Source organism: Salvia splendens, chromosome 11, assembly GCF_004379255.2.
Source record: "Salvia splendens isolate huo1 chromosome 11, SspV2, whole genome shotgun sequence".
In the NCBI taxonomy this organism is placed as follows: Eukaryota; Viridiplantae; Streptophyta; class Magnoliopsida; order Lamiales; family Lamiaceae; genus Salvia; species Salvia splendens.
The window spans coordinates 11,010,465-11,025,419 of record NC_056042.1 but is presented as its reverse complement, the minus strand read 5'-3'; the positions used below and the strand labels follow the sequence as shown (position 1 = coordinate 11,025,419).

The following is a 14,955-nucleotide window of genomic DNA, read 5'->3' as shown; positions in this document are numbered from 1 at the left end:
GTCAATTAAAAAAACAGCAGCACGACTAATAATTAGAAATTTGTGGTTGCCACATTAATTCTCACAATTATATATTATGTGTTTAAATGAACAATGCTCATCCCTATAAATCTTTTCTCTTGAATCTCAACACTCACAATGTCTGATGTTTATTTTTTAATAAATATACACTATAATCAAGATATGAAAAAAAGAAAAGAAAAAAAAATTGCAAGTCAATGCAGTTTTATAACTTTTGTCCGTAATGGCATCGATTAAATTAAAAGTGTATTTCTTTAATAAATGGACATTAGAAAAATATAATCTACATAGATGATATTGGCATATCAAATCTTAAACATTAAAATTGATGAGGGTCAATTTATTTAAGACAATTCTTCAGTTACAGATTTACAACCAAGCTTCAGGTAAAAAAACCTCTACTATCAGTAAGGATTATCAAGTAGGCCGACCCAGTGTAAGATATTAAATACAAATCCAAAACCCTCCACAATAGAATAAGTGATCAACAAAGTAAAATTAAACTAGGAAGAAGGGAGAATTTTATTGATATTTGGCTCATTTGTTGGTCATGATGAGTATATTTTAAAGTTTAAAAAAAAATTAAATCCTATATAAGAGAGTGGGTTGAAAAAATTTAGTGGAATGTGAGTGCTACTTTTATGTATTAGTTTTATAATAAAATGTGAGTGTGAACGAGTTAGTGAAATGTAGGGTCCACTACCAAAAATGGTAAAAGTGAAATGTGACAAATTTTTAGGAAGGGATGGAAATGGAAATAGCTGACAAATTTTCAGGGAATGAGGGAGTAGTAAAATGAGTGTTAATGAATTGTGGGGTCCACATTCTATAAGTAGACTTGATATAGCGGGACGATCCAAAATGGTAAAACTATTCTATTTTTTTAAGGACGGAGGGAGTATCATGTTTTAACAATATACATAAGATTAAATCATTATATCATGTTCTTAACGAGTTTGAGTTGTTTGCGGGCCGTGTTCGGATTTGAAGATAGTAGGTCAGGTTTGTGTTCGGATTGAAAATTTATTTAATAGGTTGGATTCAAGTTAGACCTTAGTGGATTAGGTTGTTATCGGTAATAAATAGAAATAATGTTATAATTATATATTCCTCAATATTATCGGATAGATTAGAATCCAAAGTGAAAATTAAAACAGAAATTTGGGATCATGGGCGTGCGCTGCGATTGCGACCTTATTGTTATGCGCGATTCGGGTGATCGTTATTCCAGGCTCAATGTAGGCTGCATGTCTGGCTTTTCGGCCATATTGCATGTCGATCGATGGCCAAAAAGCCAGACATGCAGTCGAACGAAAGTATGAAAGCTGGTTTGTTATTAGTTGAATAGTAAAATTAATAAAAATTAAGACCTTCATTTATAATACTAAAACCCTAGGATTGGTTCGACTTTCCTTTGCGATACGAGAAAGAACCAACAAAGAAAATTCGAAATTGAGCTTATAATTTATTACATTAATTATTAATTAAAGCCAACTTAAATAAAATGGTTGATGGTTGTTCCATTGTTCGCAATTTTCTTCTATATTACGGGTCAAATAGTATTTTTTAAAAAATAATTAACTCTATATAAGGGAGGAAATTACAAATAAACTCATATACTATAGATAAGAGGAAATTACAACTGATGTCGAGAGGGCTCAAACTCGGCACCTCATGCAATAATGTCTAAGCTCTTTGCCGCTAGGACAAAGGCTCTGGACGGGTCAAATAGTGTATTTTTTTTATTTTTTTTTCCTCCGGACATACATATTTTTTAGGAGTTCGAGATACAGCCCTTCCCCAGCCCCTTGTGGTTCGTAGACAGGCCGCCAACCAGCCAGGCACCTCCGGCGGGTCTACGCCCGTGAACAACCACCATCTGAGACGGCGCCACCCGAGACAGGTCTACGCCCGTGAACAGCCGCCACCCGAGACAGGTTCCAGGCCCATCAGCTTGCCAAGCCCCAAGGCAACCAGCCTTGTAAAAGCCCACAGGGGAAATTAATCCCAAGTTGCGCCATCCAGGATTCGAACTCAAGACCTCCTGGATGGTGCGGTATCCTTGCCACCCTCCTCAACCACTTGAACTAGGGGGCTTGGATGAGTCAAATAGTGTATTTTAAGGGTTTAGGATTTAGGTTTCAAGGTTTGGGTTTTTAGTGTATAGGGTCACTATATTGCAATGAAATGAAGCTCTAATAGGAAGTGTCTCACCAGTGCAATCTTAAATTATAGCTTTTGATAAACAATATCTTAAATTAATTTTACATTTCATATGCTACAAAGTTGGGGATTTTCAGTATTTTGGTATTTTTAGTAATTTACAAAAAAATGTTCTTACGTTTCAAATAATTTTATAAAATAATTATTGTTGTTGGATATTTAAAATATATCTATAAATACATATATAAAATGGTAGTTTTGGAAAAATTTAAAATAATGTTGTTTTAATTAAACATTATCTATCAATTAAAATTATTTTTATTATTTGAAAGATCAAATAATTATAACTCCATATATAAACGGGGAGTTTTTAAATAATTTAAAATATTGTCATTTTAATTAAAAATTTATATATCAATTAAAATTATTTTTATTATTTGAAAGGTCAAATAATTCTAACTCATTTACATAAATGTTTAAAACTAAAATACCAGTAACTAATACCCTAAATAGTAAGCTCATTAACACTCCATATTCCTCAATTTTAGTTTTACTCCTATTGTCATCACACTTCATCAAATGGCGTGAGTAATGGAATGTGATCATGGGAGCCCTTTGGCTTTTCACTTCTTATAACATTCATTACCTTAATTTTATTGTTTATAGTGTTTTAATTTCATGTCTTTCTATATTCTATATTCTTATTTTCGAAGAATTTGTCTGACATCAATTTAATTTACTTGCAAAAATGTTTAATTGTGAATATGTGCTATACTATTGGAAAAATAAATTGTTTCTACTCAATGTTCAACAATAAAGTAGTTTATTTAAATAAAATATTCATTTAGTAAATTATCATAATTTTACTACAAACAATATACTAGAATGATTCCATAATTTCATTGTAAATCCACCACATATTTTAATCTTTTTTTCGGATACAACAAATATTTTGTGGATCTACTAAAAGTATTTTATGTACCCAAACTTGCAAAGTATAGTTTTATATGCCATATCGCCATATGTATTTAATACTTGCAATGTTATGTACCCAAACTTGCAAAAACGTTGTACATCTAAGACCATTTTAAGGTTAAAGTCTGTGAGAAATAATTTGGTGATGTTAGAACTATTTTAAAATTATATCATAATTATTTTTGTTTTGATTTTGAATGTCATTGGAACCATTTTATGTAATAATTAATATATGGAAGACTCTTAAATTTTGTGACAATAATGAAAAATAGACATTTTGCATAGTCAAGATCAATAAAAGTAAAACATTAAATGATAAGTTATAGGTATTTTTGTGTAAATAGACTGATTTGTATTTAATAAAATTGTACAAATAAATATTATTTCAGAAAAAAATAAAATAAAATGACACAACTAGAATTTAGAATCATTAAACTATTTAATATTATTTTTTATAAAATAGATATATAAAGAATAAGTAATGTTTATACACCAATAAATTTACTACTTTTATCAAATGTAGTATTGTATACATGTATAATAATTTATGATTTTAACCCATATAATAATATTATTTTTTTATTCATATTTTGAAGAATTTTGGAGCATGGGCTTAGGCCGAAATTTCATATAAAATTTCATATAAACATACAACCGATAGGCCGAAGTTTCATATAAAATTTTGGTATGCTTTTCATAGTTCGTATATCCCATGGATTAAGATCTAATCTTGACATTGAATTTGAATCAGTGCCGCAAACAAGAGATGAAAGAAATCACTTTCACTTTTTCCGCCATGTTCAATTTCTTCTTTGGGTTTCAGACTGAAACACAATTTTATGGGAGTCTTATTACATGTACAACAATATTTTATACTGTAACGTGAAAATAATTGTTTTTATTAATATCTCCTTTTTCCGTGACATTAATTTGTTTTTCAATGAACTTTTTTTAAATATAATCTGCGTGATATCAATTGTTAAATTCCTCGTGAAATCACATGTATTTCAGAAATCGAATCTTTGGGTAGCTAGATGATAGTGATATGCAACATATTTTTTAGATTTCGAAAAGGTCAATTAAGTTGGGTACTAAATTGTTAATTTCCTAGAAGTTCATATAAATAGATGGATGCCATATTTTGATACGATGCAAAAATCCGACACGAACATATGAAATTGATGGATTTCGGTCAACACGACTTCTTAGGTTTGTGTCCTTATCGGGTTGACTCATTACAATTAAGTCCGTGTATATTAGGTTTGAATCGTATAGATTGAGTATTTATAGTATAATACTTCATCCGTCTTAAAAAAATATACAAACTTGTAAATATCGACACGAGTTTTAATGTGCAATTGATAAACTAAGAGAGAAGCGAGAAAAAAGTATTCCCTCCGTCCTCCAAAATTCGTCATCATTTGACCCGGCACGGGTTTTAAGAAATGTAATAGAAAGTGGGTTGAAAAAAGTTAGTGGAATGTGGGTGCTACTTTTATATATTAGTTTTATAATAAAATGTGAGTGTGAATGAGTTAGTGAAATGTAGGGTCCATTACCAAAAATGGTAAAAGTGAAAGGTGACAAATTTTAGGGACGGGTGAAAATGGAAATATGAGACAAATTTTCAGGGACAGAGGGAGTAGTAAAATGAGTGTTAGTGAATTGTGGGGTCTACATTCTATAAGTAGACTTGATATAGCGGGACTATCTGAAATGGTAAAACTAGTCTATTTTTTTAAGGACGAAGGGAGTATCATGTTTTAACGTACATAAGATTTAATCATTATATCATGTTCTTAACGGGTTTGAGTTGTGTGCGGGTCGTGTTCGGATTTGAAGATAGTAGGTCAGGTTTGTGTTCGGATTGAAAATTTATTTAATAGATTGGATTCAAGTTAGACCTTATTGAGTTAGGTTATTATCGGTAATAAATAGAAATAATGTTATAATTATATATTCCTCAAAATTATCGGATAGATTAGAATCCAAAGTGAAAATTAAGACAGAAATTTGGGATCATGGGCGTGCGCTGCGATTGCGACCTTATTGTTATGCGCAATTCGGGTGATCGTTATTCCAGACGCAATGTAGGCTGCATGTCTGGCTTTTCGGCCATATTGCATGTCGATCGATGACTGTAAGGTAAATTTTGCACATGCAATAGGGCCAAAAAGCCAGACATGCAGTCGAACGAAAATATGAAAGCTGGTTTGTTATTAGTTGAATGGTAAAATTAATAAAAATTAAGACCTTCATTTATAATACTAAAACCCTAGGATTGGTTCGACTTTCCTTTGCGATATGAGAAAGAACCAATAAAGAAAATTCGAAATTGAGCTTATAATTTATTACATTAATTATTAATTAAAGCTAACTTAAATAAAATGGTTGATGGTTGTTCCGTTGTTCGCAATTTTCTTCTATACTACGGAGTTAGAAGAAGCACGAAGTTTTCGTGTGTTCAATATAGTTCATATCATATACTCCCTCCGTCCCTCTGACTAAGTCGCATTCCTTTTTGGGTTGTCCCACTGTAGCTAAGTCGTTTCTTTTTTGACAAAAAACAACTTTTCTTCTCTTTTAATTTACTCTCTCTTACTTTATTATCTCTACCTTTTTCCTTTCTACTTTATTATTTATTTACTTACCTCAATTAACACAACTTTTCTTAAATCCTGTTCCTAAAAGAAATGTCTCTACTACATATGGACGGATGGAGTAGTATTCTGTTTGTTTGTCCACAAACTAGATAGAGTAAGAAATGTGTGAAATGATCATTAACTAAAACAAAGTCTTATTTGATTGCATACTCAAAATAAATCAGCCAACATTGCAACATACGAATAACACACACAAAAAAAGTAATCGTAATACATAGATGATAAAGAAAATGTTCATTATGCGGTGGACTTGAAAAACTGAATCAATCGGTTCAAATTGATGTGTGAAGATCCTTCTCTAACAACTCATCTCTCTTAACTTCCATCACCTCTCTAACCATCCTCTCAATCAACAGCCTATCACAAGTATCTTTCACATCCAATCCAATCTTCCACACCTCACTCACAAACCTACTATTCACCATCTGATCCGCGAAATTAGGCCAGCACAACATCGGGACCCCAATCACTATACTTTCAATAGTCGAGTTCCATCCACTGTGCGTGAAAAACGCCCCAACCGACTTATGCCTTAGAACTAGTTCTTGTGGCGCCCATTCCACCATCAACCCTCTCAATTTCGTACCTTCCTCAAGTTCGACTGGGATCTCATTTCCAATCGTTGTTGTCTTCGCTACAAACTAATTCCAGGCAAGCAATGAGTTTATTTTCAATGCTATTTGTGATCTTTCTAAAAATGTGGATCCTATCAAAGCCTTTTTAAATTACATAACACCATATAAATTGCTTTTCAGCTTTGAGTTGGATTTGGGGCAAAATATACAAAACATTCTCCCTGCCATGGTTAGTTACGGAGAGAACGAAACGGGAATTCGGGAGCAGGTCCTAACTCCAAACAAAGAATGCCGTCGACAGTAATCCTCGAATAACAATACTTTTCTTTTTCCTCTTAAGACACATCCACCGTAATATTGACTGACCTCGGAGCTCACAGGAAGTAGTCTGGAGTTTTGCGGGTTGTGTCAGGCTCAATCTGCCGGGGAGCTGGATCAAACTGAAGGAAGTTCTGCTCCATGTTCTCCCCGATTTCTAGTATTGCAGCCATGTTTCCACAACGGTAGCAGTAGTTTGGGGCGCTAAACACTGTCACCACATTCTTTTCCTACGACATGGAAAGGAATCAAATAAGTTCAGGCTTATGATTTGCATGAGAGATTGATCATTCTGACCCGAGTCCAACCTGGCACCAATTGAAACCCTCCATCACAAGCTGGTGGGCCCTTGAAATTAGGGTGAGGCCATTCGTGTGGTTGAACTGAGCAGCTATATCCTGTCCAAAGGTGTAGCCAGCCCCACGTGGTGATATGCCCCATCCGCAGCGATCATCTGGATCAGACCATAAAAGGTCGCACATTGGTCCTTCATGTGGAACCTAGGAAGGACATTGATGAAATACATTTAGCTAGATAACAAAATAATAATAGTTTAATACGAAGATAAAAAATTTAGGAAGGCTACCACCTTTTGTTCATTGCAAGAAAAGAAGCAAAAATTCCATTTTGCTAAGTTTTGAAATATTTTTACCAATCATCAGCCTCATAATAAATTTGGAGACTAGCACACAAATCAGATTATGGGAGCTGTTGCACTCAAATGATTATGAAATTGGAGAATAGTACCCACATTGAAAAAAAAATAGTAATAAAACAAAAAGAGCAAGGTCAAAAAAGGAGACATTTGAAAGCTTTTGCATTCGTTGATTTAGAAAACAAAAAAAGGAAGGAAAAAAAACTCATTTGTACCTCCTGTATGCGGTCTAAAGCTCGAATGTTATCCAAGGTATCCAGTGATGGTGAAAGACCTCCATGCAAACAAAAGACCTACAATAAGACCAAAAAGCATCAGATACAAACTTACAGTAAACACTATATAGTCAATACAGAGGTGTGTTTTTTTGGTTGGCCAAACCTGACTTTCGATAAGTGCTGTCAACGGCAAATAATCAAATAGATCAGTGAAAGACTTCCATACATTGGCATTGCCGTACTTTCTCAAGCACTCATCATAGAACCCATACCTGGCACAAGAAAAAAGTATGTAATGTTCCAAGAACATTCCAAATCTAAAAAAGTCACAAATGTATAGCTTGAATTCTGAATTATTGCTAATTCCGTCACATATAATTATTTTATACTATCAGATTTTTTTTCACATACTTCATCCACTCACATATCTAACAATTAGTAGAGTCCTTCACAATTTTCTACACTTGGAAAAGAATTATTGCTAATTCTGTCATTTATATACTATCAGACTTTTTTCACAGGCTTCATCCACTCACATATCTTACAATCAGTAGAATCCTTCACAATTTCTACAGTTGGAAAAGATGGCCATCACAAATCCTACAATGACTTAAATCAAATATCCTTCCTTTTTTTGAATTTTTAGGCCAGAAATCTGTATACTAAGTATTTTATACAGCAAATCACGACAATATTCTAAGAGAGTTATACATCAGATCTTAGAGCATCTTATTCACGTAGAATCTACAATAACACACAGATATAAATAGAATCACCCTGGCACTGTCCCTTTGGAGCAAGAACATCACTAGGGACTAACTATACTGATCTAAGACGCATATAAAATCAATGTTATCAAATAGCGGATATGGCGGCGCCATGGCGCTATGGCATGACGTTCGGTGGTGGAAACGTCATAGCACCATGGCGCAGCCATAGCACCGTCATATCTGCCATTTGATAACATTGTGTGTGTACTGCATTTAGGAATGGGGCATTATGCAAGAAACATGGAGGTTAGAGTTGGATTTTATGTATTATTAATTTTTTAAAGAGTTTTAGATGTTACTCCCTCCGTCCCACAAAGTTTGTCCCATTATACCATTTTCGTCCGTCCCACAAAGTTTGTCTCACTTAGAATCTATCAAAAAATAGACATGAAATACACCCCCACTCTCCTCAATGTGGGACCCTTATTCCACTACACACCTCCATTTAATACAAAGTCAAACAATTTCTTAAAATCCCTGCCGAGTCAAACTGGGACAAACTTAGTGGTACGGAGGGAGTATATTTTTATTATTTTCTAACTTTTGAATTATATATAAATATATAAGTATTATTTTATTTATTTAATTATTGACCGCCATATCCGCTATATCCATGTAGCGGTTTTTAGGCGAACCGCCATAAGCCACCATACGAGATTGATAACATTGTATAAAATTGAACAGCGGTGTAACCATATCTTGCCAAATGGAGGATTCATACCAAGCATGGTTAGAAAGGTTCACTAAACAAAAAATTATGATCCTATTCGTACACCTGTAAACATCATTATTTTAAACAAAATCATCCAAGGGCATTCTTATTTTTTGAAGTTCACATTTGGATGTCATTTACCGCTTTATACTACAAAGTCCCAGATAGGAGGATACGGAAATATAATATTCTTCATGAGCTGTAAAATTTGCATATATTAATTTGGAACTGGAGATCAATTAAAAGAAATTTAATCAGAAGTTCATAAAGGAATAAGATAGATGCAGTACACTTGAGTGATTTGCCGACTTTCATGGTTTCCTCTGAGGATTGTGATTCGATCTCTATAACGAACTTTCAAGGCTACTAAGAGTGTGACCGTCTCCACAGAATAGTACCCACGGTCTGCAGTATGCACATTTTGTTAATCAAATGCTATCACAGTGAAGATCACATAAAGCATACCATTTAGTAAGGCAGGTGCATACATAGAGAGTATAACAAAAAAAATCACAAGTAACAAACTTCAAAAAAGAAAACAAAAATAAAAGGCAAAGAAGAAATCCTCCGCTATATGTAAGAAAAACTATCCCATCTCCACAAATACGCAACATGTCTATTCATGTTATATTCATGTAATGTAAACGTCATCAGGAATAAATACTCTATAAACATTTCTGAAAATAAACTTTCTCAATTACAGGTCAACTTTCCAATGCAAGCCTTTGCCTTACATTACAAAAACCACAACAAAATCAATACAATTAGGTATAGTGACACCAGCCATAATTGAAACAGTGCATAATGGAATTGGCTTGGAAGTTGGAACAAAAACACAACCCTGCCATTTCCGCAAATTGACTGCAATGAAACAATTCCACCGCATCAGAAATAGTTTGCTCCAAGATATCAAACGTCATGCTTAGTACTAGTAATTTACTATATCTATAATCTACGTAGTAAATCCCAGGGATCAATTCAGAGAAAAATACAGCTCGCCAGCACATCAGAAAGCTCAATAAGTAATCTCCAATCTTCACAAGCTATGACAACAGAATATTTAGCTAGGAATCAGCTCCATATAATTACATTTTGCATCAAGCTACACAAGATGAATATAGTATAGGATCATCTTCTACTGGAAATTTCCTATAGATTAAACGAGACGTATACACAAATTCAGCTATGAACCAATTCAGACATCCTCGCCTTACAATTCAATAATTAAAACGAGCAACAGCAAAAGATGACTCGAAACAGCTACTTTAAATTAAGAAACACGCCTCAATAAATTCGACAAAAAACTCACCTACGTAGTCCCCCATAAAGAGATAATTCGTATCAGGAGCATCGCCGCCAATCCGGAACAGCTCGATCAGATCGTAAAATTGTCCGTGGATATCGCCGCACACAGTGACGGGGCATTTCACTGGCTGCACATTCCACTCCTCCACCAGAATCGCCCGCGCCTGATCGCACAAAATCTTCACCTCCGCCTCCGATAGCGGCTTGCACTCCATCAATTGCTCTATTTGCCTATCCAGATTCCCATGCCCCGGCATTTTTGCCTCAAAAAAAATCTATTAGCTGCCTAAATACCGATCTAAAAGTCCTTGAATCCAAGAACGCAACAGAAAATTATTTCCGCCGACGAATCGACGGAGATCTAGAATCGGAGATTGCTAAGAAAAACAATCACAAGCTCCTTCCCCTCATGATTTTTTCCAGCTGAAATTCACCGCCATTCTGTGATTACAGAAAAGCTGATAAATTAATTGGAATTTTTTTTCTACAAATAGGAACTGTAAATATACATTTGAATGGAGATCTCCGTGTGTTGTGTGTTTGTGTGTGAAGACAGAGACGAAATGTTGGAATGCGAAATGAAAGGAAATTAGAAATTTCTCGCTTCCGTTCCAAAACGATTGGGCTGGACATTCGGCATATGATCGAAGCTAGTGAGCTCGATATAATGGGCCGGGCTATTTATTTTATTGAGCTTATGAACAAATTAGGCCTATTCAATAGTAGGAAAATTTTATATTTGCCACCTTAGTAATTCCAAGAAAAGATAATTTTAATATAGAGAGAACTAAATTTAATTTTTCAAGAAGGTGAATATACTTTTTTTTTAAAATAAAGAATTTCAAGGAAAAGAGGTAAATTTAAAATATATATATATATATATATATATATATATATAAATAAAATTATCATGTTAATCTTTTGTCTAGAAAAAAATGTATAATACATTCTCAAATATTTATTACCATTAGTTATTTCCTCTCTATTTCTCTTTACCTATCTATTTATTTCCTCTCTTAGAAATGCTCTTAGTCCCTAAACATTGCACTAATATTATCCACAGTCTTTGAATGTGATTAAAGGAGTATTACTTTCTTAATAACATGTTTTACTCTCGTGACAGTATATTACTCCATCCGTCTCACAATAAGATTCATATTTTATTAGTCCGTTCCAAGAGTTAAATTTTATTTTTACTATAAATGGTAAGTAGGTATCACATTCCACTAACCACTTCACTCATATTTTATTATAAAATTAATATAAAAAAGTGGACCACATATTCCAGTAGTTTTTTCAATCCACTATTTTTTATATTCCCTCCGTCACGATTAAGATGATACATTTCTTAGTCGGTACGAGATGTTTTAGGAGTTATTATTTAGTGTATTTAACTGGAGACATACAATGTGAATGTAAGAATGAAAGGGGAGCATTTACTCATAGAGGAGGGAAGAAGGAAGGATGTGCCGCTCTCCTTTGTGCAATTATGGTTTATATAATTGATATTGGGCTCTTTTTGGGCCACCTGTAATTAAATTATTTGGGCCACTTTTTATGGATGAAAAAGAGGATGCTCGGGCCTCCTATTTGATGGCATGGGCTCCTTTTATTAATGAAGAATGGATTTGATTAGTTGAGTTGGGCTAACTCTAAGTTACTTAGTTGTCTGATAGTAATAGTTGAAAAGAAAAATCAGACCAAGAGGTTAATTATATCTAAAAATTTAATCAAGAGAATTAGTCTCCCTAATCATAGTGAAATACAATGTATCGTGTATAGCACAGATGAGACACTAGCAGCTAGAAACTAAAATGAGAGTTATGCATAGAATCGATTATTATTTCAAATGATTAACTTTTCATGTCTACTGTAACTTTTCTTACACAGGTACTAAATGCATAGAATCGATTATTATTTCAAATGATTAACTTTTCATGTCTACTGTAACTTTTCTTACACAGGTACTAACTCCCAGCATATTAGTTTTTGATGTCATGTTAGGTTCAGATTTTTTAGCTTAATTGAGAATTGAGATACATTTTTAACCACTCATTCACAACATTTTTGAAATATCAACTGCAAGTAGATTATGTCAACTCATGGGTATTATCGTTAATAGCCTGCACATCAAATGTTAACAACTTATAGTTGACATTATATGTGTGTAGCTGACATGAATTGTATATCTAGTTGACATTATATGTTTGTAGTTGACATGAATTGTATATCTAGTTGACATTATATGTGTGTAGTTGACATGAATTGTATATGTAGATGACAAAAAAAATTAAAAATAAAATAAAATAAAATAATTTTTTTTAAATTAAAATTAAAAAAAATATTTATTGAATAAAATGTACCATGAAATTACCTTTCTGCCCTTTCATAATTAATTATTCTAAAACTATTTTCCATGTGACAAATTTTGGACCATTCATTTAATAAAAATGAGTGGCTAATAATGCATCGCAATTCTCAATTAGGCTAAAAAATCTCAATTGATCACAACCCTACGTGCATATTAGTTTCACTTCTACAGTGTGAACACTAATATTTCTCTAACAAAAAAAATTGCAACAAAAGTGCTGTAACAACCAGAGTAGTTGGCTATCAAAAAACAAAAAAAATCCAGGTACAAATCTAATGATAATCTATTATGACTTCGATGTTTGTAATAATAATAGTCAATTAAATTTTTAATTATCAAGTTGTGTAGAATGCATACATATATATACTGTTCTGTGTTTACATGTCTTATGGCGTAACCTAATTTTAAATACTTGATTAGAATAAATTGACCTGTATCCTGTCTTGTAACGTTTATATGTAAACTTCAAAAGGCATGACATTTTCAAAACACGCCTTTATTAGAATAAATTAACCATGTATACTGTCTTGTAATGTTGATATGTAAACTTCAAAAGGCATGACATTTTCGAAACATGGCCACCTGTAGCGGACGCAGAAATAAAATTTGGCAAGGGATTCACTAAAATTTTTCATACTCCCTTTCGTCCATGAAAAATAATCTCATTTATTCATTTTTGGATATCCACTAGTCCCATTTCTAAAAATGGAAAGTTTCTTTCTTATATTTTTATCTACTTTTTTTTCTATCTTTTTTACTTTACCTACTTTTTCTCTCTCTCTATTACTTTATTAATTTTTCATTAAAACCCGTCATCTCTCATACTTTATTCTCTTCATCTATCTTACTTTATTCCCTATTTTATTTTACTCTCTCAACTTTTATCTTTAATACATCAATTTCTTAAATCTCGTGCTCAAAAAAATGGTCAACTGCCTTGAGACAAATGGAGTAAAAATTATAAAAATGCATAAATATCTAATATATAAAATTAATCCAACACATGTTTAACAAAAAGAATAATACAATTCATGTTCTAGTTGTGTTTATTTTGCTAAAGCAATAAATATTTAATACATAAAAATGCATGATTATCTAATACACCGTGATTTTGTAAACTACTCCCTTCATTTCCTAAAAAAAAATTCTTTCTTTTAGTTTGTTTCCTAAAAATATAAACTCTCTATTCAGGAAATAGACCCCACAATCTCTTAATATTAATTTTATTATTTTTTAACTTCCTCTTTTTTTAGACTAGTTGTGTATTAAAATTCATATTATTTTTAAAAATTTTATTTTTAAAAAAATGGAGAAAATGACAAAAGAAAAGGAAATAATTGACATCACCTCACTAATTACAAGTTGTAATTCTCGTTTCAATAAAAACTTTAATGTCAAATTTAGAAACAATTTAAGTAGGGAGTAGGAATTGACTTTTTCAACTATTATTATTATATTTATTTAAGTTTAAAAGGTTTTATTATTTCATCTTCTTCATCATCCCAATTAAGCCTATGTGGCGGCCATTGTTCCAATATGTTTTCTCAGTAATTTTATTTTTCAACCCCTCATTTCCACTAAATCTCTTTTCCATTAAACCCCAAAGATATTAATTTGGGAAGAACCGAAGATACTTTTTTAAAATTTTAAAAATTTTATATTTATTAAAAAAAGGTTTGGGAAGGGCTTAAGCCCCTCGCCTCCTCGTCCTGTGTCTGCCACTATGTACATATGTGTGTGAATGCAGAATTTATATATAAATATCGGGAGGTGATCCAAATAAAAATTCGTATAAATCCAGAAATGCAATCTAATGACTAATAGAAAACATGATTAATCAGTTTAAGATTATTTTATAAAATTTGGATTTGATATCGTTGTTAGATCATTTTAGGTCATCTTTTATTAAAATAATTTAAAATAAATTAACAATAACCTGAAAATGCCCTCTGTATGACTTTCTTATGTGTTTCTATATTTAAATCTAGTTTTGCATAGATCAATATATATATCTATATACCTAGCTATGATTAGGGATGCCAATTCAACCCGAAACCCGTGGGTCGGCCCGAATAGCATGGTAAAATGAGCAGGTTAGAGCTGTAATTTTATTATCAGAATACAAAACTGGCTAAACAGGTTGACCTGAATGGGTTGGCGGGTTAAACGGGTCGGCCCGAATGGGTTGCAACTTTTTATTAAAAAATTA

General features: G+C 32.6%; 1 protein-coding gene across 1 annotated transcript; it reads right to left on the bottom strand.

Moving 5' to 3' along the window:
* Window positions 1-6,485: 6,485 nt before the first annotated feature.
* On the bottom strand, window positions 6,486-10,955 carry LOC121756462 (serine/threonine-protein phosphatase PP2A-2 catalytic subunit-like). Its single transcript, XM_042152012.1, has 6 exons — window positions 10,380-10,955; window positions 9,361-9,475; window positions 7,752-7,860; window positions 7,586-7,663; window positions 7,024-7,215; window positions 6,486-6,945 (listed from the first exon to the last, which is right to left on the bottom strand). The coding sequence occupies exons 1-6, from the start codon at window positions 10,630-10,632 to the stop codon at window positions 6,772-6,774; spliced, it is 921 nt and encodes a 306-aa protein (XP_042007946.1). The 5' UTR covers window positions 10,633-10,955; the 3' UTR covers window positions 6,486-6,771.
* Between the last annotated feature and the right edge of the window lie 4,000 nt (window positions 10,956-14,955).